This window comes from Somniosus microcephalus, chromosome 11, assembly GCF_052327205.1.
Source record: "Somniosus microcephalus isolate GS21.2 chromosome 11, FLI_Smic_1.0, whole genome shotgun sequence".
Lineage (NCBI taxonomy): Eukaryota > Metazoa > Chordata > Chondrichthyes > Squaliformes > Somniosidae > Somniosus > Somniosus microcephalus.
Genome location: NC_140997.1, coordinates 187,504,339 through 187,530,408, shown reverse-complemented (window position 1 = coordinate 187,530,408; position 26,070 = coordinate 187,504,339). Strand labels below are relative to the sequence as shown.

Here is a 26,070-nt window from a genome sequence, read left to right as displayed (position 1 = left end):
TCAGATGACGTCAGTTGATGACGCGTCATCTGCCAGTTTTCTTAAAGGGGACATGCACAATTTTCTTTGACAGATGATTTTTCAGTGTTTGACAGCATTGAGGTGCTGCAAACACTGACAATCACTGTACAAAGGTGAGCCCTTGCACCCAGGCTCTCCAGAGACTCTCTCCTTAGGGTAAAACAGATGGCAGCTGCAGGGGAGGTTACAGAAGCGATCTGTCACCGGTGAGAGGTTCTCCCAATGAGGTGGGACTACACAAACACTTCAAACCTTATTACCTACAGAAAAGTCTAAATACATTAAAAATGATTTCCCCAACACTTTCTTACCTCTGAAATTCACCCGTGTACCATTGGATCCTTCACACCACTTCTGCAGCTATCTTCAATGAAGGAACATTACAGCAGACCCACAGCACGCCACACTTACCTGGCATGGTGTCCGAACTTCGGGAAGCCCGCAGTAGACCTGTCAAAATTGGAATAAGCCTCTTGACTGCCTGTTAACTACCAGTTAACAAACATTTAAGTGCCTATAATCCTCTTCCCGCCGCTAGGTGTCGGGTCCCTGCGCAAATCGGGGACCTGACACCTGGGAAGATTGTTCGGAGGCGGGTTGACAGCGAGTTTCTGACCCGCTGTCAATCTTTGCAATTTTGCCGGCTGTCCCACCTCCAAACCCACCCCCTGAGCGCCAGCAAAATTCCCCTTAAGTGTTAGCTGTGGCTCAGTTGGTAGCATACTCGCCTCTGAGTCAGAAGTTTGTGGGTTCAAGTCCCACTCCAGGAAACTGAGCACATAAAGCTAGGCTGACACTCCAGTACAGTGCTGAGGGAGAGCTGTACTGTCGTGGGGGCGTCTTTCGGATGAGATGTTAAACGATCCCATGGCACTCTTTCGAAGAAGAGCAGGGGAGTTAACTCAGCAAAGGTCGATTTTTATTAATTTTCTTCTCCTTTCCCTTTACATGGAGCTCGCGCTCCAAACAAATACATCTCTGCAACCCTCCCCAGGGAAATTATTATACATCAGTACTTAAACCTACCTGCAATTTTATTACACATTATTATTAAACCGCCACAGATTTATGCGCAGAACACCTCTGCACAGCTTCTGGTCATTGGCAAAGCTTCCGGTTTGTTGGCAGCAGTCACTCCGTATAAACATTGCTTAATTCGAAGTATTGGGTAATTCAAACATTTTAGAGCAAAAAAATGACTGATTTATCAGAAGTATATTGTTATCCTGCCTCTCAAAGAGAAATACATGCACACTTATTGCTGTCCCTCAATCACCTTTCAAAGTGCTGGCTGCAGGTTGCCTGCCTGTGGACATTCTGTGTAGATCTCTCCCTCCTGTAACATCACCAAATTCTGCTTCACGAATGAGAAATGCTATTCATAATCCACTATCCTCATTTATGATGTCACTGCATCAGAACTTCACAATCTTCCTTGGGCATTAAACAGAGCAACAACGGAAGATTGAGAGATTGGGGTAAAGTAAACAGGTACCTTCCTTTATAATTTTGTAACAATTCAGTAGAATATCTTTTCATTTTATAATGAGTACACCAGGCTAAGCTTGTAGAGTTTTGCATTTACATGCCGATATAATTATTTACAGTCACCATCACAATTAAGGTAACTATTGTTCTAATGACAAATTGCTAGAGAGGACCCCAAGGCTGTCACTGCAATCTGTATTATTTGGTAAAGAGGAAAATGAAGAGGAGAATATATTATCTGGGACAAATTTACTGCTTTTCAGTTTTACTCCGCAGTTGCACCAATTTCAAATTGGAGGGAAAACAACTTCCTGTATGCATCACAGGCTACTAGAGTTTCTACGAAAAGACTATGGTGGTAACTGCAAAAGTAACAAAACCAAGGCCGAAAGGTGCGAATAAAAACACAAGGAGTCGAGTATAATTGGATATAACAAATAAATAAGACTTTGCTTCAGTCACAATTAAGTGGTACATTTTCATGACAATGTGTACTGGGTTTCCATCTGCAGCTGTTGAACAAAATTAAAAATTCAGGACACGGGTAACATTATATTTATTGTCCATCCTAGGTAATTAAGGTGCTTGTTAGGTCACTTCAGAGAGTATTAAGAGTCAACCACATGGCATGGGACTAGAGTCACTTGTAGACCAGACCAGCAGGGGTGGCAGTTTCCCTTTGTTGAAGGATATTAGTAAGCCAGTTGGGTTTTTATAACAATTCACAAATTACCAGATTTACTGAATTCAGTTTCACAACTCGCCATGGTGAGAATTGAAGTCGCAATATCTGAGTTAGTCGTCCAGTACCATAATCACCAACACCACCACTTGTCCACATAGGGTGCACCCTTGCTGGGTATCTGGTTCAATGTTGAGCTCAAAATCTCAAACTGCCCTAGCTTTTTAGAAAGCCACCTTATCCTCCCGTACCATTAGGGGAAGTGGATTTGAGCCCAAGATCAGCCATGATCTTATTGAATGGCGGAGCAGGCTCAAGGGGCCTATTCCTGTTCCTATTTCTTATGTTCTTATGTCAGTAAAGATATTGGCCCGGATTTGCGATTCACCTTGCTGACAGCTGCCCACAAAGTTTTTGTGGGCTTTAGAGCGGAGCCCTGCTCTAATCTGGCATCTGGATTGACAGGATAGATGCCGAGAGGATGTTTCCCCTGGCTGGAGTGTCTAGAACTAAGGGTCATAGTCTCAGAATAAGGGGTCGGCCATTTAAGATCGAGATGAGGAGGAATTTCTTCACTCAGAGGGTTGTGAATCTTTGGAATTCTCTGCCCCAGAGGGCTGTGGATGTTGAGTCATTGAGTATATTCACGGCTGAGATCGATAGATTTTTGGACTCCAGGGGAATCAAGAGATATGGATATCGGGCGGGAAAGTGGAGTTGAGGTCAATGATCAGCCGTGATATTATTGAATGGCAGGGCAGGCTTGAGGGACCGTTTGGCCTACTCCTGCTCCTATTTCTTATGCTCTTATCAAACGTGGTGCCATCTACAGGCATCAGTAGCATCTGTGAACAAGGCAAGAATCAGTGTTCTCTTCAACCAATCAGATTGAAGAATCCTCACTGAAACACGCCGGGGGCGGGGGGGCGCGTTAATTTTAGGCTGGGGTCGGGTGAGATGTAAACATTTTTTTAAAATCTCAAACCCAACCCCAATCAGCCCACTTCCGGGTTTAACGGAGGTGGGATAGGGAGCGGGTAGCCAACCCACTCCCAGGTTAAAACTTCACAGCACCGGTTTGTAATGATATCAGCAAATAGTGATGGTATTTGCCTGTTTGATTATGATGCCTTACCAGCATATTTGCCTGATTGATTACTTATGCCTGACCAGCAGAGGGCATGTGAGAGACAAGCAGTTGAGTTTTGCTTTCGTTTTAGATGGATCTCTAAGATGGTGTCTCCTGTAATGCTGTTAACTGAGTTGAACATACTTTAGATAAAAAGACATCTCTTTCATGAATGTGTCGTCATTGAACCCACATACAAATCGATACATGGTGTCAGAAGTGGGATTGAAAGAGATGAAGAGGAAAAATCTGAAGTTAAATCAGCTCTCCACATATTAGCAAGCCAAAAGAGAACATCGTTACTTATCATTGGAGAATAGCTAACGAAGTGAAAAAATGGAAGGTTTACACCCACCGGTGAAGCTTCAGTTGACAGGTAATGTGGCTGAAAATTGGAGAAGGTTCAAACAACGTTTGGAGTTGTATTTATCAGCAATCGGAGCTGACGAGAAAAGTGATAAAATGAAAGCGTCAGTGTTCTTACATGTCGTGGGTGATGAAGCGCTGGAGGTGTATAATAACTTCACATTCGCTGCTGATGGAGACAAAATGAAGCTAGATAAAATAATGGAACAGTTTGAGGCCTACTGCATACCTAAACGTAACGTGACATTTGAGAGGCATAGATTTTTCACATGTGTACAGAAAACGGGAGAGACTATTGATCAGTATGTGACTGAACTGAGAAACCGAAGCAAAACATGTGAATTTGGGGGACTGACAGACTCACTGATAAAAGACAGACTGGTGTGTGGTATTCCAGATAATGGTCTAAGGGAAAGACTGCTAAGAGAGCAAGATCTAGACCTGGGAAAAGCCATAGCACTGTGTAGGGCTACAGAGACTGTGAAGTCGCAGGCAAAGGAGCTGTTCAGTGACAGTAGCTGCAACGTGGATGCAGTGAGAAAGAATGGACACAAACCGTTTAACAAAAAGAGCGCCAATGTGAAAAAAGAGGCGTGGCCAGCGAACAAAAATGAAAGGGGCAATCGAAAGTCATGTAGTCAATGCGGTACACAGCATCCACCAAGAAAGTGTTCAGCATATGGTAAAACATGCAATAGTTGCAACAAAAACAACCATTATGCCCGTTGCTGTAAGAACCAAGCGCAACAAAGCAAGGTCCATGCAGTAGATGAAAGCGGGATAGAGGAGTTCTATGTGGATGTTGTGTCTGAAAACAAAAAAGAAAAAAGAGACTGGATGTTGACACTAAAAATGAATGACACACACATTCCATTTAAATTGGATACTGGAGCACAAGCTAATGTGATATCAGAGACTGATTTTAAGAAAATTAGACCCAGACCAAAGATACATGGAATAAAAGTGAAAGTGACAGGATACTCAGGTACTAATATACCAGTGAAAGGAAGATGCATTGTCAAAGTAACACACAAGGACAGAGAGCACACGCTAGCATTAATCGTGGTGCCAAAGGATGTGCAAGCCATACTAGGTTTAAAAGCCTGTGAGAGACTGAACCTGGTAAAGAGAGTCCTCGTTGTGGAAAGCGAAGGAGAGACAGTCCATGATGAACTCATGAAAGAGTACAACGACCTATTTCAGGGTCTAGGCTGCCTTCCAGGAGAACACACGATTAGAGTAGATAAAAGTATGCCAACGGTCATACATCCATGCATTAAAGTTCCGTTTGCTCTTCAAAAGCAACTGAAGGCAGAGTTGGACAGGATGGAAAGCCTGAATGTGATTCAGAAGATAGATGAGCCAACTGAGTGGGTGAGTTCCCTCGTCATTGTGGACAAAAAGAATGGAAAGCTCAGAAATTGCCTGGATCCAAGAGATCTAAACAGAGCAATAAAGAGAGAGCACTTCAAGCTTCCTACACATGAGGAAATCATGTCACAGTTTGCAAATGCAAAGTATTTCAGCAAGTTAGATGCATCATCAGGATTTTGGCAGATGAAACTGGATGAGGCAAGTTCAAGACTGTGCACGTTCAAAAGTCCATTTGGCAGATACAGATTCCTAAGGTTACCATTTGGCATTGCCTCAGCTCCTGAATGTATCACAAAACTATCCATATGATCTATGAGCACCTGGAGGGAGTTGATACCTCAATGGATGACATCATAGTATGGGGAACCACGAGAACTGAGCATGACGAGAGACTGAAAAAAGTGCTGGAAGCAACAAGGAAAACAAACCTGAAGCTGAATAGAGAGAAATGCCAGCTCGGGGTGACAGAACTGACATTCGTGTGAGATATCCTTAGCAGTGAGTGCATCAGACCAGATCCCAGAAAGGTGTCCGCCATTGAGAATATGGAAAAGCCACAATGCAAAAAGGACGTGCAGAGGTTTAATGGAATGATCAACTACATGGGTAAATTCATATCCATCCTCTCAGAAAAGATGGCGCCACTGAGACGACTAACTGAAAAGAATATAGAATGGGAATGGAATCATGAGCATGAGAAGTCATGGAGCGATCTAAAGAAACTGCTCACAGAGGAACCAGTTCTGAGGTTTTATGACCCAGCGAGACCCATCAAGATATCATCAGATGCATCACACAGTGGGCTCGGTGCCGTTCTTCTGCAAAAATATGACTACTGGCAACCTATTGCATATGCATCGCGCTCAATGACAGACGCGGAGACGCGATATGCTCAAATAGAAAAGGAGCTGCTCAGCATCACATACGCCTGTGAAAGATTTCACCAGTTTGTGTCAGGACAAGCAATCAGTGTAGAGACTGACCATAAGCCCTTGATTGCATTGTTCCAAAAGCCACTAAATAGCTGTCTGCTTAGAATACAAAGAATGATGATCAGGCTGCAATGCTATACACTGAATGTTGCATACACACCGGGTAAGCTGATGTATACAGCAGACACGTTGTCCAGAGCTGTTGACCCAAGTGAGCCCGCAAACACCAAAATGGATGAAAAAGTGAATGCCTACGTGGACATGATCACAAGTGCACTGCCCATAGCAGATGCAAAAATGGAGCTCATAAAGACTGAGACAAACAAAGATGAAGCACTGAGACGACTGAGGAAAAGCATCTTGGATGGATGGCCCAACATGAAGCAAGACTGCTCACCTGACATGGCAGAGTACTGGAACTGCAGGGCGGAACTATCACTGGTCGAAGACATCATCTACAAAGGAAGTTAAATAGTTATCCCAAAGAGTCTGAGAAGAGAGATGCTAAAAAGGATCCATGGAGGACATCTGGGAATCGAAAAGTGTAAGAAAAGAGCACGAGAGGTGATGTACTGGCCACGAATCAACCAAGATGTGACAAATGAGGTGTCAAACTGCACAATATGCCTGAAATATCGAGCAAGCAATCCGGTAGAACCACTAAAGCCACACCCAGCGCCAGACAGACCTTACCAGAAGGTAGGCGCTGACCTATTCGTATGTCAAGGGAAGGACTATTTTGTAGTCACAGACTATTACTCCCTGTATCCAGAGGTTTGTAGACTGTACACCACCACTGCAGATGCTGTGATAACATGTATGAAAGCCATATTCTCCAGACATGGCGTGGCAAGCAAGGTCTTCACAGACAACGGACCCCAGTTTTACAATGCAAGTTTCTGACACTTTGCCAAAGAGTGGGACTTTGTCCACACAACGTCAAATCCTCACTTTCCACAGTCCAATGGACTAGTGGAAAAATCGGTCCAGACAGTTAAAAGACTGATGTACAAGGCAAAAGACAGTGGAACTGACTTCTACCAAAGCATGCTTGTATACCGCACAACGCCGCTCGAGTGTGGTATGTCACCAGCCCAACTCCTTATGGGACGTCGGCTAAGGTCAAACCTACCCATCCCGGAGAACCTCCTGAAAACAAAAGAGGGGGAGAAAGTGAGGAAGTTCAAAGAACAACAGAAAGAAAAGCAAAAGTACTACTATGACAGAGGAACACAAAACCTACCTGAACTCCACACTGGTGACCAAGTAAGGTTCAAAGACAAAACAAACATATGGACTCAGAAGGGAACTGTCCTGAGTGAAGTTCAACCAAGATCATACACCATTCAGACAGATGAGGGTGCTGTTCTGCGAAGAAATCGTCGAGATCTTCTCATGGGACCAGCCACAGCAAGTCAAAAGACTGATACTGTTGAAAAACCTGATCACACAGCAGGTCAAAAGACTGATACTGTTGAACAACCTGATCACACAGCTGAGAAATCATCATCTGAGGCAACAACTCAGATTCAAGGACAATCAATCAGAAAATCCTCAAGACACGTGAAGCCTCCTGAGAGACTCATTGAGCAAATTTAAGGACTCTTGTTATAGAAGGAAGTAATGTTATCTTATTCTTTCTTCAAGTTCTAGTGTATTTACATATTTCATGTGAACACACAAAGCAAGGTTAAAAAACCTTGATAATGATAATGATAATGTAAGTTCATTAAGTGTTACAGTTAAAATGCAGATTAATACAAAGAAAACATGTTGTTAGATAAAAGTAAAATACTTTTGTTTTAACAAAGGGAGATGTAATGATATCAGCAAATAGTGATGGTATTTGCCTGTTTGAGTATGATGCCTTACCAGCATATTTGCCTGATTGATTACTTATGCCTGACCAGCAGAGGGCATGTGAGAGACAAGCAGTTGAGTTTTACTTCCGTTTTAGATGGATCTCGAAGATGGTGTCTCCTGTAATGCTGTTAACTGAGTTGAACATACTTTAGATAAAAAGACATCTCTTTCATGAATGTGTCGTCATTGAACCCACATACAAATCGATACACGGTTTTCCCGACTGAAACTCCTCCCTCACCCCCCCTCCCCACGTATGAAACCTACCTGTCAATGTCGGGGCCACAGAGTCTAAACCAGGAAGTATAAATTAGATTTAAATCATGTACCAAAAGCAAAATACAGATTGGGAAAGAAAGATGGGATTAAGAGAGGGAAATAAAAGATACAGACAAAAAACAGTTTTAAAAAATAATTAATTTTTAAAAAAAGTCTCCAACACTAATAACATCTGAAGGAATGAGACTCCATACTTGCAAAATTAAATTTTCAGGGCCAGAGAGGTTGTTTGGCAGTAATTATCACTTATCACGCCATTAAAAATTCACTTACTCCTTAATGCACCAGCCCTAACTTTTTATGCCATCTTTAGTGGGGAACTAATGGGCAAGCATTAATTTCAGTGCCGAGTCTATCGGTGAGGACTGAAACAGAGCACCCTGTGGAGCAGCGGGGTAACCCTGACAGCAACTTCTGGATATCCGCATTTAACTGTGCATGTGTGGACGCTGGAAGTTGCTGTCCGATTTACTCCATAATAACGGTGACCCTCACCCTAATTCTTATCGCAAAATCCAGGTCATTACTGTCCCAGGATTAAATTGAGGTTTTTGTGTTGTTCTCAACACTGCCACATTTATTTCTTCCTATGCATTGGAACTGAACCATGGATTCTGGCCATTATTGGTTTGTGTTCTTTCTACTTTCTTTAGGTAATACTAGTGGTTTATTTTTCCAAGTTATTCTATACTGTATAGATAAAAGATTTAGGTACAATGCGACCTAAAATATGATCAGCATAGCTTGAACTAATTCAGTTCTGCATCTAATACAAATAAGAATAGGAAATAGTGCATATAGAGATGGTCTCACAAAGGATGACACTTGCTGAAGCTGTAGTTATATGTATTCTAATACACCTTTTACTGGACAAAAGTTACTTCATTGATAATAAATGATCTGCATTACTCACAGCCATTCCCTTTAATTGTCAGTTTTGATGACCATCTTGCTATTAAGGGATCAAGCTACAAATTCAGGCTTTTACAGGGTGTCAATGATTAATAAAGGTAACGGCCAGACAATACCAATTTGTGAAATTCATTGGATGCTATCCAGGAGACTGCAATTTTTGAAATTCCTAAGTTTATGAAATATATTGCTGATGCCTTTTTCATGCTACGATCTACAACCATTCTCAGCAAATGTTTTAGGAAGTTTTTCATTAAACCAGTGTGGGGAGAGAGCTGGCAACCTCAAGAGTATCTTCAGTAATTTCCTAATCTCTCCCAAGCTGACAGAGTGAAATATTAATGCAAGAACTGATGTCATACTTCAAAGAACTGCAGTAGAAAATATACAGAATGTCCTGAGACAGTATGACAGTTAAACATTATCATTTGTTTGGGCCGTACTCCAAATACAGATCTGCCTGATTTGACCAGATATTCTCTATTTGAGCAACACAACTTTACGGCAAAAAGAATGATAATGATAAGCCATTCAACAGTTGCCTGTGATTTAGAACTGTACCTCTATCATCATCTCTTGTTTTTGTTATGGGCCTAATGAAGTTCCCACTGGCCGCCATTTTAACCACGCATTTGTTTCTGTCGGCCGAGGGGCTCGCCAGAAACAGGCAGGGGCCTTGTGAATACATGTAAACAGAAGTCCGATAATGCAATTAAGACCCCAAAGTCATTTTAATGAGAAGTTGCCAGTGAAAGGTAGCTGGATTGGTCTTTCAGAGCCACTGAAGCAGTATTTAAAGAAGCCCTTACCTGCAGGTAATTGGATCACACAAGCTAGCTGTATACTGTTGTGCTGTTTGGATTGCCAGGAGAGTTTCCAGCTTCCAGATTGATTCTTTCTGGCATTCTCTGCCTGACTTACCCTCAGCAAGCTCGGTCTGCTATTATTACCACGTTCATTTGGATGGAGCAAGAAGTGGTGCAAGAGGAGCGGCATCAGCAGCAACATCAGCGACCAGCACGAACGGCAGCAGGTGAGGGGGGCTGCTCACAGGAGTCCATACCCAGCACTCAGCGTGTACATGCCAGGAGCCAGTCTCTTGGATCTATCTGAAGAGCAGTACATTAGGAGTCTGCACTTCTCTGGGCAGGCTGTTGCAGATCTCTGCAGCCTCCTGCAATAGGACCTGCTCCCTGCTGGGTCAGAGGCCCATGCTTTGCCAGTGACTCATGCTGGGTGTTTCACCATGTGCAGAATTTGAAGTTCCCTCTAGCTCACTGACTAACCCATGCAGAGTGCCAATGTCTGTGCTGGTGCTTGGGAGGGATGAAGCGCACAACAGTGCATGCTCAGGAAGATTGAGAGATATCTTCTTCTGCAGAGTTCAGGTACTGTGAAAGATCTAGAGGAAAGACAAAAGGGGCCAGAGTTAGAATGGACATTAGCAGGTGACAGTCTTCAGAATGCAGCTTGAAGTTGTGAAGTTGCTGAGGTGAATGAAGGATTATATTACTTATAAATGAAGTAATATGCAGAAACTCTTGCTCAGATGATCCGCCAGCCTCATCTTCCCAGATGATCATAGCTTTTCCTGAGCTACTAATGTCCAGGGATTTGTGCTGTTTGGGTGAGGACTATTATGTCTGGTACTCTTCCCCTGGTCTTGCTCCTCTCCCTGACATCATGTGCTCTTTTGTCCTGCAGAGAGAGCGAATGTTAGTGAGTGGCCATTGAAAAAGTAAGTGGAGATGTGCAGGGTTTGTGCAGAGAGTCCATTTGCTAAGAGTGGGAGAAGAAGAAAGATGGAATGTTGGCAGGTGTTGTTGAGAAAGGTGGAGAAATGAAGAGCTGTACTTACCCTTGCTGCTCGTGTGAGGTAATTGAAGCATTTCCTATGTTGAACCTAGATTCAGGTGGTGATGCTGGTGGCACTGAGCCTCTCAGCCACCTCTGTCCAGGCCTGCTGTACAGTCACTCTGGGGGTGCTGGGGAACAGTACCTCCATTCCTACCCTGATCTTCTCCATCAGGACCTCCAGGGAGGCATCAAAAAACTTTGGAGTAGCCATCCAACTTATTTCTGGTAGCAGAATTCTGTCCAGCATTGTTACAATGAAAGCTCAAAGCAAGGAACACAACATTCTCTTTAAGAGGTACTTTAAACAGGCCTTGGGTATCTGGCCGGAAATTGCAGTATGTTCTAGTGAGCAGCCCGTTAATCCTATTAAAGTGAGCCTCAGGAGTTAAAATCACCAGGGCCTCATGCTGTCATGGAAACATAGGAACAGAAGTAGGCCAATAAGCTCCTGCGCATACTCTGCCATTCAATTAGACCTTGGCTGATCCGTACCTCAGCTCCATATCTCTTGAAACCCTTACCTAACAAAAATCTATCAATCTCAGCCTTGAAAGCTCCAACTGCCCTGGCCTTTTGGGGGAGAGAATTCCATAGTTCTATTACCCTTTGTGTGAAAAAGAGATCCTGATTTCCTTCATAAATGGCTCAGCTCTAATTTTAAGATGATGTCCCCTCATTCTTGATTCCCGCACCAGAGGAAATAGTTTCTCTGCATGTACCCTATCTAATCTTTTTAAATACCTCAATCAGAACACCCCTTAATTTCTATACTCAAGGGTGTACAAGTCAAGTTTATGCAACATTTCCTCATAATATAATCCTCTAAACCCTGATGTTCTGGTGAATCTGCGCTGCACCCCCTCCAAGGCCAATATATCCTTCCTGAGGTGCGGTGCCCAAAACTGAACACCGTATTCCAGATGGGGTCTGGCCAAGGCTATATATAACTGCAGCATAACTTTCTCCCCTTTGTACTCCTATCGAAATAAAGCCCAAAATTCTATTAGACTTTTGGATTACTTTTTGTACCTGTCTACGAGCGTTAAATTTATTTGTGTACTTGGAAGCAGAAATCTCTTTGCTCCACTACAGTTCCTAATTTCTCACCATTTAGAAAATACTCCAGTTTATCTTTCAATTCCAAAGTGGACAACCTTGCACTTGCCCACACTGAACTCCATATGCCATAGTTTTTCCCACTCACTAAATCTGTTTATTTCCCTTTGCAACTTCCTGCCCCCCAGCTGTTCCTCCTAATTTAGTGTCATCTGCAAACTTGGATGTACAACTCTCTATTCCGTCACTCAAGTCATGAATAAATATGGTGAAAAGTTGAGGCCCCAGAACAGATCCCTGGGGAACACCACTTGTCACAGCCTGTTAATCTGAGTGCATACCCTTTCTCCCACTCTCTGTCTCCTACCTCCCAACCAATTTCCAACCCAAGTCAAAAGGCTACCTCCAATTCCGTGCGCTCTCATTTTGCCAATAATCTGTTTTGTGGCACCATATCGAATGCCTGCTGGAAGTCCATACAGATAACATTCATTGTCACTCCCTTGTCTATCTTATTAGTGACCTCCTCAAAAAATTCAACTAGATTAGTCAGACATGACCTTTAACAAAGTCATGCTGGCTCTCTCTGATCAGCTCATATTTGTTCAAGTGACAGATTCTAGTAGCTTTCCCACAACTGACGTTGGGCTTGCCCCTCGCCCCTCACCCAAACCAGCCGATTCCTACCCCGAGTTAAAATTGGAGCTACAGTTTCCAGCTGCAAGGTTTTGTTACTGTGGGGATAAAAGTGTTTAAGGCTCCGACTGTTACTTTTAAGTCAAACAGCAACCAGCAAGAGAAATTAATTTGTGCGAGGGAAAGCAACTTCATGTCTGGTAAAGAGAGATCGGGACATGGAAATACAAGAGAACTAGCTTTGGATCATTGTGCCATAAATCTATTAAGTAATTATTTTAATACATGCTCAAAAATCTTGGAGGGATGGCGCAGAACCTGTCTGGTCTCTTAACTTGCATTCAGGCTGCTTCCTCAGACCTGGTGCGGGTTAACATTGCGTCATAATCAGCTTGCTTAAAAACACTAGGCTTTGAAATTATGCTATGAGGTAATAACATATGAACACATAACAAGTTTGCCTGAGATTTCTTTGTGCTCCATTTTAGCAGAGCATTAACCCATTTATATTAAGCATTCATACACTATTACCCACAATGTAATTTTAGAGCCCTAGGGGGAAAAATTGACGCGCGCCCTCTTTGGGGTGATAACTTCGCCAGGGCGCTACTTTTAGCATCCCTGCACCCTAAATTCAATGGTAGCGCCCCAAGTAGGAGGCGGGGCGTTATTGGAAGCACTCCCCCTCCCGCTTGGGGCGCGCCCATTGAATATCGCGTCGACATGTAGCGCCACGGTACTGCAGGCCCCCCTCCCCTGATTAAAGGGGAGGGGCCTAGCGCAGCATGCACCGGGGCCCTACTGGACCACCGGGGAGCAAGGTGCCGGCAAAAGATGGAACGCGGCCGGCACCCCACAAGAGGAGGCCAGAAGGGGCAGGTGCTGGCAGGCGGCCCAAAAAAAAGGCCACCCAGCGCCTGCCCTTTAATTATCGCCGCCCCGGCTGCAAAAACGCCACCCTGACCCTATTGGACATAGTGTCCGGTGGTAGGTCAGGGGGGCACAAGCCAAGTTTGCGGCCGGGGCGCAAGCGGGGCGCTGCGCACGGCGGAGATGCAGCGGGGCACTACCAGCTACCGCCGCTGCTGACCTCCCACTGAATTTCACGGGAGGCGTTAGCGGCCCCGCACTTGGGCGCTAGTTGCTTTGCGCCCAATGGGAGGCGCAAAGCAACCAAATTTTTCCCCCCTAGTCTCCATTCAGCCAGAATGTGAAAGCGAGCACCAGGGAGTTAAGGAGAGCATCACATTTACATTTGCAAACTTCAATGCCACAACATCCATTCAACAGACCTGCCATTCCATTTAACTTACTGTCCTATGTCCAACTTGAGATCCTGGTCTGGATTCACTGGCCCGCGTGAATCTAAATTACGATCCTTTGGCCAGCATCAGTCTTTCGGATGAGATGTTAAACCAAGGCCCCCTCTACCCTCTCAGGTGGACGTAAAATACCCCATGACACTATTCGAAGAAAAGCAGGGGAGTTCTCCCCGGGCCCTGGCCAATATTTATCCCTCAACCGGCATCACTAAAAAACAGATTATCTGGTCATTGCTGTTTGTGGGAGCTTGCTATGCACAAATTGGGTGCCACGTTTCCTATTTTACAACAGTGATCATACTTCAAAGGTACTTCATTAGCTGTAAAAGCACTTTGGGACATCCTGAGGTCATGAAAGGCGCGATATAAATACATGTTCTTTCTTGCATCGCCGGCTCTCTAAATTCTGGGTTCAAAGTGCTCCCAGAAAATGTAGCAACTTGTATTCATTATAGGAGCAAAGGTGATGTGTATTTTTTTCTTATTTGCTCCTTTACGCGCTGATCAAAATTTGCCACTAAATCACATCAATGCAAACACCTGTGTCGAGAGCAAAACACTTACAAAAAACAATTAAAGTGCAATCCACGAGCACAAGCAGCTGTATCACAATGGGTACAAATCTCTGGGCAAAAATACTTTCTGCAATGGGATTGTAACTTATAATGTTGAAAACAGTTAACAGGAGATTTCAAATAAAAACAAAAAATGCTGGAGATACACAGCAGGTTAGTTAGCATCCACAAAGAAAAAAAAGACAGGTTATGATTTTTCAAGTGTGTACCCTTCATCAGAACTGATAAAGGGTACATAACCGACATATGAATCTGCCGTTCCTTCTTACAGATGCTGAATGATCTGCTTTATATTCCCAGCATTTTCTGTTTTGTTTCAGATTTCCAGTTAGTTCCTTTTTATTATAGGAAATTTCTTTCAATTAACAGACAATAAAGATAGAATTTTCTGACTAAAGTTTCCAGGCTTGGTGCAATTTTCAACTATCAAAAATGTTACTTTAAATCCTAGTCCCAAAACACAGAATACTTGAGTCAGTCTAAACAGAGCAGCTGCCACTAACAGAGAAACACAGTATTTTGACAGAGATTTGTCCTGGTATTTGACAGGTACTTATACTATCACTCTGACAAAATATATTAGAATAGCACTTGTTTTACGGCTGTGTTTCAAAACTTACGTAGTGATGTAGTCCAATCTGAAACAAAGGTCTTCAATCTAAACCTAAGGGCCTAGAAATTCAGTATCGCCACGTTTGGGGCGTTATACTCGAGCGGGCGCGAAATTTAGCGCCCGGCGCAAATTATCGCCACTTTCAGCTAAATTGACCTGCTTCGCCCCAGGAGGTGCTTGGAGCGCTAAAACAGGCGCTGCACGACTGTCCTAAGACGCTAAGCCGTAGAAGCGAGGCGCTACCACCGAGGGCGGGCGCAGTGCAGGTGCGGCCAGTTAGCGATTGCACGCAGACACGCTGGCGCCGGTCAGCTCTTAAAGGGTAGGGTCAATCTTGGATTGCAGCCACACCCTGCACATCGGAGCCCTGATTCTCGGCCTGGACAGACCTGCTGCCACATTCTAACGCCTAGGACCATGGAGAGGGCCAGGGAGCGAGCGCAGCAGTTCAGTGAGGGGGCCCTGCAGGTTCTGGTTGGCACAGTGGAGCGCAGGCGATCTATCCTGTTTCCGGACAGTGGCAGGAGGCCGCTGCCCACCGACTACCGCAAAGCTTGGAGGGAGGTGGCTCACAGAGTGACCTCCAGCAGCATGGTGCCTAGGACCCCTGTGCAATGCAGGAAGAAGTTCAACGACATCATTCGGGTCGTCAGGGTGAGTACCCTTTTCAGTATCTTCTTCATCCCTGCATGTGCACCTCACTTTATGGCCAAAGGGTCCTGAAAGCCCCAACGCCCAGCCCTCATCCAACACCTATGGGCCTTTCATGAAACTCACACGCACATTCAGCACTTTACACACTGTAAGGGCTATTCGACCATGGGAGGCAGTGCAGCCAAGATCAGGGCTTCACACTGTAAGGGCTATTCGACCATGGGAGGCAGTGCAGCCAAGATTAGGGCTTCACACTGTAAGGGCTATTCCACCATGAGAGGCAGTGCAGCCAAGATCAGGGCTTCACACTGTACTCAGAACCCGTCCTTTCTCTTGCAGGGCAAGCTGGCCCATAACAGGAGGCAGCAGCAACGGACCGGGGGAAGCCGGCCTCACCTTAAAGACCTCAGCGATCTGGAGCAGCAAGTCCAGCGCATTATGGCAGGCCGGATGATTGGCCCCGTCGCCACTGGAGATGCCGACCCCGTTCTGGACAGCAATGGTAAGGTCATCACCTTTTTGACCTCTCTCCTTCCACTTGTGCCTCACACCAGCATCCTTTGCCACTATCAAACCAATACAGTGCATTGCAGCACTCATGCCTCCCTCGCTGCCGCCCTGTCCTCACGCTAAAGCAACTCTTGTACCTCCCTGCTTTCAGATGGTGATTCACCAGGTGAGGAGGCGGGCCCTCAAGCTGCCACTGTGAGTGATTCTGAAGGCGAGGAGGAAGAGGAAGCCGGACCATCAGTGCCACCCTCAGCTGAGGCAGCCCATGGCCATAATGGGGACACGTCTTCCCTGGAGGGGAGCAGGGGGGAAGGGTCTGAGGAGGGTGAAGCACTGGGGCCCAGCAGGCTGCAGCAACGCGGGGGGGGGAGGGGCCGGGGGGGGGGGTGTAGGGAAGCTCGGCGGCCTTCTCCCCGAGGGAGAGTCTGGCCTCCAGTCCTGCTACAGTGAGCGCAGAAGAGGTGCGGCTCCTCGCTGAAATGGGTGCCCAGGCGGAGCAGAGGCACATTGAGCTCATGGCTGCAGTGGCAAGGATGCCCGAATCCATTGAGTCACTGGCAAGGAGTGTCCAGGACTTCGGTGCAGCACAGGCAAGGAGTCTGCAGGACTTCGGTGCAGCACAGGCAAGGAGTCTGCAGGACTTCGGTGCAGCACAGGCGGCTTCCACTCAAGTGATTTGTGGTGCAATGCAGTCAGTGGCTGGTCTGATGCAGACGCAGATTGAGGCCACACGAGCACTGACTGCTGCCACCCTCGCTGCATCGGGCACGAATCGCCGGGGCCCTCACCGTGCCGTAGAAGGCCTGCAGTCTGTGCTTCAGCAGATTGCTCCGCATGCTGCAGTGCTGCCCTGTGGGAGTGCCACTGTGTCGTCCGACCAGGGAGTGCCTGTCCTCTGTCAGGACACTGTCACTTCTCCACTGCAGCTGCCACCACCCGTAGGACAGACTGCTGCCGCCCATGCAGAGTTGGAGCAGTCAGCAGCCGGGCCCTCCAGGCCCAGAGCTGGTCCAGGCTGTCCCCCAAGGGCATCTGCCGACTCAGTTTCTGACACTCAGCAGCCTTCCCACAGCCTTGCTGCAGCCACTGGGATCCCATTACGGAGGAGCTGCAGGGTGGGAAGGGGCCAATCTTGCAAGCGAAGCAGATCATCCTCGAAGGGCAAAAAGTAGGAGGTGTGGCAAAATGCTGTTAATTTTTTTAGTGAAGGCCGAGGATCGTGGTCATTTTTTGTTAACTCTTTTGTTCATTGTCTCCAGGTTGTGAGAGCCAGTTATGTGTCTGACTGCTTTTTTGGGGGTTTCTCTCTATTACTTTGTCATGCGGGAAGGGCACACAGTTTGTTAAATAAAGAAGTGTCTTTATTCAGATTGTGCATGTTTGCTCTTTGAACTATTTGTTGCCTTGACTGGCTCAGGGGTTGCGGAACGGTTCCATTCATGTTCTTTGAATGGCACAAGCCATTCCCTCAGAGGGGGCCTAGAACCGACTTGCAATAAGCTGCTGACGGACGGCCCTTGCACTTTGTGCCTCCCTCCCGTCTTGGTGCTCCTCCTCCTCCTCCTCCTCTGCTGATGCTCCAACGTCTGGTGGCAGTGGCTGAGTCCTGAGGATTGCCAGGTTATGCAGCATGCAGCAAACTACAACGAAATGGGAGACTCGCTCAGGTGAGTACTGAAGGGCTCCCCCAGAATGGTCCAGACAGCGGAACCGTTGCTTTAGCACGCCGATTGTGTGCTCAATGATGTTCCTGGTCGCTTGATGGCTCTCATTTTATCATTCAGCAAGGGGGCAGGGCGCACAGAGCGCGGTCATCAGCTAGGTGCACAGAGGATAGCCCTTGTCCCCGAGAAGCCAGCCTCCTGGGTGAGCCAGGGCTTCGAAAAGGTCTGCCACAGAAGTCTGGTGCAGGATGAAGGCGTCGTGGCTGCTGCCTGGAAAGTGGGCATTGACAGCTAGTATCAGCTGTCTGTGGTCACACACCAACTGGACGTTCAACGAATGGAACCCCTTCCGGTTGCGGTAATCCTCGGCATTCTCTTGCGGCACCTGCAAAGCCACATGCGTGCAGTCAATGGCGCCCTGGACCATGGGGAAGCCCGCTATTCTTGCAAATCCCATTGCGCGCTCTTGCTGCTTGTCCAGGGTCATGGGGAAGGAAATGTTCTGACGTCTCCTTTTAAAGAGGGCATTCGTGACTTGGCGGATGCAGCAATGCACCGCGAACTGGGAGACATTGGCAATGTCCCCAGTAGCAGATTGGAAGGAGCCGGTGGCATAGAAGTTGAGAGCCACTGTCACCTTCACTGCCACCGACAGAGACGTCCTGCTCCTCAGTTGAGGCTGCAGATCTGGCTGAAGCAGGTGGCAGAGCTCAGTGACCACCTCCCTGCTGAATCGAAGCCTCCGAAAGCACTGCTCCTCAGACATGTTGAGGTAGGAGAACTGTTGGCGGAATACCCTGGGAGGGTAAGGCCTCCTGTGCCGGCGCCTGTTAGCCCTCCTCCGTCTGGCCATGATTGGCACTCTCTCTCTGCGCCCTCTCAATGCACTGCAGAAACCCAATGTTTCCACCCATTGCAGCCCCCATAATATGTGGCCACTCAAGGTTATGCCACTGAAAAATCAAACCAACTGCAAAGTTCTGGGCCGAAGCCAGAAGTACCTGTGCGAGCGCTGACTCAATGCAGAAAGCTCTCTCCCTTTGTCTCTCTGCAAATCTCTCTCTGTCGCACAGAAGGAGTGGTCCAAAAATGGCTACCACTAAGAAGCCAGGAAGAGCCCCCTTTAAATAGCGCCCCCCCAGCCCCACAGTGACTGGGAACCGTTCCAGTCGCTGGGAGCGCCAGGCGGAAAGGAGGGGGGGCGCCACTGAAGTTCCGGTTCGGGGCGCCCCAAGGGCGTTGCACCATGAAATGACGTCAGGATCTGCGTGCGCAGCTGAGTGGGCATTGCGGTTTTGCGCCGCCGCTAAATGTCCGCTCAATGTCGCGAGAGGCACAGGTCTCGCCGCGCCCGGGCGCAAGCCGCTTCGCGCCCCACTTATCGCCCTCTTAAGGCGCTAACAGGTGGCGCTAACAACTGAATTTCTCCCCCAAGGTCTTCAATCTGAACAGAGGAATCTATCTACAAGGGTATGAGGGAGAAGTTGGCCATGGTAGATTGGGAGACTGCACTAAAAGGTATGAAGGTGGACATACAATGGCTAACATTCAAGGAAATAATGCATACTTTGCAACAAAAAATATTCCTCCAGGGCATAAAAACCCAAAAGAAAAGTGATTCAACCATGGCTAACAAAAGAAATTAAAGCTTGTATTAAGTCAAAGGAGGAAGCTTATAAAGTTACCAGAAAAAGCAGTCAGCCTGCGGATTGTGATCTTTTTAGAAATCAGCAAAGGGGGACCAAGAAATTGATAAAGGGAAAATGGAATATGAGCACAAACTGGCAAAAAATATAAAAATGGATTGTAAAAGCTTCTATAGGTATGTGAAAAGGAAAAGACTGGTGAAGATAAATGTAGGTCCTTTACAGTCAGAGACGGGAGAATTTATAATGGGGAATGAGGAAATGGCAGAGAAATTAAATAAATGCTTTGTTTCTGTCTTCACGGAGGAAGACACAAAAAACCTCCCAGAAATACAAGAAAAGCAAGGGTGTGGTGAGAATGAGGAACTTAAAGAAATTATTATTAGTAAAAAAACAGTACTAGCAAAATTAATGGGACTAAAAGTCGATAAATCCCAAGGACCGGATGACCTACATCCTAGGGTTTTGAAAGAGGTAGCCATTGGGATAGTGGACGCATTGGTTGTCATCTTCCAAAATTCTATAGATTCTGGAACGGCTCCTGCAGATTGGAGGATAGCAAATGTAACCATGCTATTTAAGAAAGGAGGGAGAGAGAAAATGGGGAACTACAGACCTGTTAGCCTCACATCAGTAGTTGGGAAAATGCTGGAATCTATTATAAAGGATGCAATAACTGGGCACGTAGAAACTAATAGTAAGATTGGGCAGAGTCAACATGGATTTATGAAAGGGAAATCCTGTTTGACAAACCTATTCGAGTTCTTTGAGGATGTAACTAGTGGAGTAGACAAAGGGGAACTGGTAGATGTGGTGTATTTGGATTTTCAGAAGACCTTCGATAAGGTCCCACACAAGAGGTTGGTGAACAAAATTAGGGCACATGGAAATGGGGGTAATATACTAGCATGGATTGAGAATTGGTTAACAGACAGAAAACAAAGAGTAGGGATCAATGGGTCTTTTTCAGGATGGCAGGCTGTGACTAGTGGAGTACTGCAAGGATTGGTGCTTGGGTCCCAGCTATTCACAATCTATATCAATGATTTGGATGAGGGGACTAAATGTAACATTTCCAAATTTGCTGATGATACAAAGCTAGGTGGCAGTGTCAGTTGTGAAGAGGATGTGAAGAGGCTTCAAGGGGATCTTGACAGGCTCAGCGAGTGGGCGAGAACATGGTAGATGGAATATCATTTGGATAAATGTGAAGTTATCCACTCTGGTAGAAAAAACAGAAAGGCAGAGTATTTTCTAAATGGTGAAAGATTGGGGAATGCAAATGCTCAAAGGGACTTGGGTGTCCTTGTACATGAGTCACTGAAAGTGAATGTGCAGGTGCAGCAAGTCATTAGGAAGGCAAATGGTATGCTGGCCTTCATTACAAGAGGATTTGAGTACAGGAGTAAAGAAGTCTTACTCCAATTATAGAGGGCCTTGGTGAGACCACATCTGGAGTACTGTGTACAATTTTGGTCTCCTTAACAAAGGAAGGATATACTTGCCATAGAGGGAGTGCAACGAAGGTTCACGAGATTGATTCCTGGGATGGCGGGACTGTCGTATCAGAAGAGATTGAGTAAACTAGGCCTGTATTCTCTTGATTTCAGAAGAATGAGAGAGGATCTCATTGAAGCATACAAAATTATTACAGGGCTTGATAGGGTGGATGCTGGGAGAATGTTTACCTTGGCTGGGGAGTCTAGAACCAGGGGCCACAGCCTCAGGATAAAGGGTAGGCTATTCAGGACTGAGATGAGAAGAAATTTCATCACACAGAGGGTGGTGAATCTTTGGAATTCTCTACCCCAGAGGGCTGTGGAGGCTCAGTCATTGGGTATATTCAAAACAGAAGTCGATAGATTTCTGACTAGTAAGGGCATCAAGGGATATGGCGATAGGGCCGGTGAATGGAGCTGTGGCAGAAGATTAGTCATGATCTCATTGAATGGCGGAGCAGGCTCGAAGCGCTGAATGGCCGACTCCTGCTCCTATTTCCTATGTTCTTGTGTTCTTATTCATGAATTAAAAATTAAAAATCAAAATAACGCAAGAAAATTTCACTCATCAACATGCCTGCATGCTCCACACTACAGGATACACGTTGGTGCATGTTAGGATACAAGGTGCCTTGCCTGTCCATTTAAATGACCCAACATATAAAATTAATTTTGATCTCTTTCCCATTGCTTAGTTTCTATTTGTTCAAGTGCAAGAACAGTCTTTGCTTATATTACTTTATTTTAAAATGACTCGCGACGTAATGGGGACTCACTTGAAAGATAAAATACATTTTTTACTTACTTAAATGCGGCTGCCATCAAATGTTTATGGTAATGAATATTTTTAATTCTCATTGCAATAATACATGGGGCTTTAAGAGGCCTGAGCAAATAAATCAGCATCACCCAATCACCATCATTCTCCATTATGGACAAGATACAATAATATGTGAATTCCTTAATCGTATTTTCCTTAATAATATAAGTCCTCCCTCCTCAAATTCCAGACCAGTACAGATTCTTATCACTATCCTAAATATCGGCCCAGAAATTCGGGTCTCCACGGGTGAGTACGCACGGGATACTCACCCGTAGGCCCAATGGTACTGCCGGATTCCTGCATGCACTGCGCATGCGCGGGAAACCGGCACTTCCGTTCCCCTGAAAGCAGGGGTTAAGAGGTGGAACGTGTGCGCAGGAGAGGCTGCGCGTGCGCATCGAACTTATGTTTTTTTTTGCAGGTTTTCCCGGGAAGGTAAGTCTCCAGAAGTTACACATTTAAAAAGCAAGCGTAAGGCCTGCTTTTTACAAGGTAAGCGGTGAATTAATTAAAATTAAAACATTTTTTCCACAGGTTTATTACTTTTAAATACTTTAAAGCAAGGTAAGTTTATTTTTAGCCCCATTAGAAATTTTTTTTTAAATTTCAAAAATTTAAATTATTGTTTAAAATAGTTATTTCATGTAATTTATAGTTTATTTAAAAAATGTGATTTAAAAAAGATTTATTTGAAGATTTATGATGTTTTGGGGCCTGTAGTATTTATAAGTTTTGACAGCTCTTCCTGTCAAACTTATGAATGGAGATTCCCTGCTCCAATTGGCTCCCCATGGCCCACGTGATCCCAGGGGACGCATTGAACTAACTGCGCCCCTGGGATACGCAAGCACTGCGCGCCGGCAGTTGGACCAGGCCCCGGATCGGAATTCCACAGGGGCCCACAGCTCAAAGGCCGGCGCGCAAGGTAAGTGCAGGTTGGGGGCTTACACCCACGGGAAGCCCCCGACCCGAATTTCTGGGCCATTATCATTCGCAATATTAGCACGATTGACTTCAACAGAAAAGAAAATCAGACAGTGAAAAACAGGCTGCTGATTCACTATCACTCGTTTTGCACTTCCACCCTACACAAAATTTATACCCTGATTGTGCTTTCAAAAATGTGTGCTGACGTAGATTTTATCAAATTTTAAAGTATTCCTCCATCAACCAAAAGTTAAATTTTTTTTTCAAAAAGCAGAATTTCAGAGCTGTGACTAAGTAACGTTTTGCTTTAGTTACCAGGTAAAACATACAGTAATATGACAGACAAGGCATTCAACAGCAAACAAGATGAAGCCTGGAAACCTGGGCATCTTTAACAATATTGTGAGTTGGAACTATCTTGCGACATCACTCTAAAAATAACAACTTGCTGCTAACATCTCTCAGACTTTTACTTTCTTATCTTTTTATTGTAACTAAATCGGACCTCATGATTGTTGTGCCCAAAAACTGTTGCCTCTGGCTGTTCTACAAAATTGGAATCACAAAACATTTACCAAATAACTGAACCTAATAGTGACAGATATCTGCTTTCCTTCAGTGCATTGAGTCAATAGGGTTGGCCATAATAGAAATAAACAAATGCCTTCACCTGACATGCGTTGTACAGCAGTTGATGCTCAAATTTTTTGATCCCCAGGATTTGCTGGAACATTTCATACAGCTGTTCCTTGCTGAGGATCAGCTCTGATGCTGCACTAGCTGTCATTCGGGCCTGTTGCTTGCGTGGATCCTCTTCACCACGGTATATAGCATCAAACTTTGCCATCCAGGAACTCAGGACTGTCTCCTTGCTGAGGCCATCAATTTCTGGCAAACTTCGAACTCGCTTTTCAATGTGTTTCTTAAACACTTCTCGAGAATCATTGGCAGAGCACCCACCACTTTGCACCATTCTGGACACACGATCACTTTTAAGAAACACCTAGAATGTGAAGTAATTTAAACAACAGTTACTGCCATGAATCCTTTTCGACGTTACTAAAAAAATACTTCTGGAAATACAATGCTTCAAATTAAATTCTCAAATAGATCAATTAGTATTTTGTTGTGAACTATCAATAGCAGATCAAGTAGTAGAAAAAACAGCACTCTTGTCCAATTCTGGGCACCAGACTTTAAGAAGGACGTGAAGGTTTTAGAGAGGATACAGAAGAGATTCACGAGAATGGTTGCAGGGATGAGGGATTACAGTTACGAGGCTGGGGTTGTTCTCCTCAGAGCAGAAAAGGCCAAGAGGAGATTTGACAGAGGTGTTTAAAATTATCAAGGGCTTAGATAGAGTAAATAAATTATTTCCAATGGCTGAAGGGTCAATAATCAGAGGGCACAGATTTAAGGTGATTGGCAAAAGAACCAGAGGCAACATGAGGAAAAACCCTTTTACGCAACCAGTGGCTAGGATTTAAAATGCACTGCCTGATAGGGTGGTGGATACAGATTCAATAGTAGCCTTCAAAAAGGGAATTGGATAAATACTTGATGGAGAAAAAATTGCAGGGATATGGGGGATGAGCAGGGGAGTGGAACTAACTGAATTCCTCTTCGAAATGCCGGTGCAGACCCAATGGGCTGAATGGCCTCCTTCTGTGCTGTACTATTCAATGATTCTATGACACTACATGAAAAAGACAGAGCATTTATGAAAAAGATTAAATAAAATTAAATACTCGGTGATAATTTCTATTGATCAACTATGCATTATAATTAGAGAAATTTCCAATGATTATTCTGTAATACTTGGCAACAGACCCTTTAGTGCCTTTGTGAGTTAGCATAGTGGGGTTTTCATTTATAGGACCTGGGTTTGAATCCCCTTCAAACGGAAGGAATGAAAGCCTTCTCTATCACTCTGATAGATACAAGGGCTGTATGTTAAATGAATTTGGGCAGTCTCAACCCAGCTTCTAATGGGCATGGATGGCACAATTAGCCACCGAATGGCAATCCAATAGAAAAGTCAAGAGATGGCTGGTGCTCAAAATGAAAATGGCACTCTAGTGCAGTAGGACACGTTCTTCTGAGGTTGGGGTAGGTCCCTATTGTTGGTTCAGAGCAGTGGGGCCTTTACTCAGCACCTGGGTTGTACTATTTCTGATCGGAGAATTCTTGCTTGACTAAGGCATTAGGTAGAAAAATGCTTTGTCCCTCAATCCTAACTCAGAGATTGACAGCTAGTCAGAAATAAAAACTGGGGACACCAGCACAAATACACAATCCACTTGAATTGACCAGGGACTGAATACGCCAACCACACATTTCTGAAAATTAATCAAGTGAATGTCCATAAGCCATATACGTGTGAATTTCATCATACAAAACACACTTGAAATTGATCACTGCAATAATGTAAATCACTTCTTCTGAACAATAAAACTGTTGTTCCAATTGTCATATTTAAGAGATTCACTATATATTCTAACCACTTACCTCAATCTAACTGACATTAAACAGACAAAGAAAATATTACTGTTCATATATTTAGTTTGATTTCTAAATCACTATTACCAAATAAACAGAAAAGTACAGTAATTAAACACCAGCTGCTGCAATTACTGGCTTTAATTGAACCATGGCACATTCTGCTGAATTTATATGCAATGATGGTTGTTAGCTGGGATGTTTTATGTAGAGGTGTAACGAAGCTGGAATGTTCAACTTCAGGTCATGAAGAACATTGAGTGAGAACAGGATCATGCCCAGCTATGATGCCTACTGAAGCAGTCTGGGCTCACACATGAGAAATGATCATTTGGGAAGCTATTAAAAGACTGTCGGTACAGATGAAAACACGACCCAGAATGAGTCAATACCTTCAGAATGGGAGAAAATCACAAGGCATGGATGTGGATTCAAGTGGTTCCTGCATTCCTTTAATTAAATTTAATAATACTGGTAAATCTCCTATTACAGTGAGTCATTTATTTATTTGTGTTGTCCTTCTCAGCTCCAACAATGGCAGCCATCCCTCCCTCTCCAAGCTTGCGTCTGCGCACACTCTGAGGTCGAACTCCAAACCATCGTCAACACCTTCACTGAAGCGTACGAGAGCATGGGCCCTACACTAAACATCCGTAAGACAAAGATCCTCTACCAACCTGCCCCCACCACACAGTATTGCTCCCCGATTATCAAAATCCATGACGAAGCCTTGGACAACGTGG

General features: G+C 45.0%; 1 protein-coding gene across 15 annotated transcripts in view; it reads right to left on the bottom strand.

The window, feature by feature from the left end:
* The window catches only part of cadpsa (Ca2+-dependent activator protein for secretion a), a 583,962-nt gene that overhangs the window by 465,186 nt on the left and 92,706 nt on the right, over nt 1–26,070 (bottom strand). For all 15 annotated transcript variants that reach the window (XM_086001517.1, XM_086001514.1, XM_086001512.1 and 12 more), the window contains exon 3: nt 23,499–23,831. In XM_086001517.1, the coding sequence (XP_085857643.1) occupies nt 23,499–23,831 (333 nt within the window). The remainder of the gene's footprint in view (nt 1–23,498; nt 23,832–26,070) is intronic.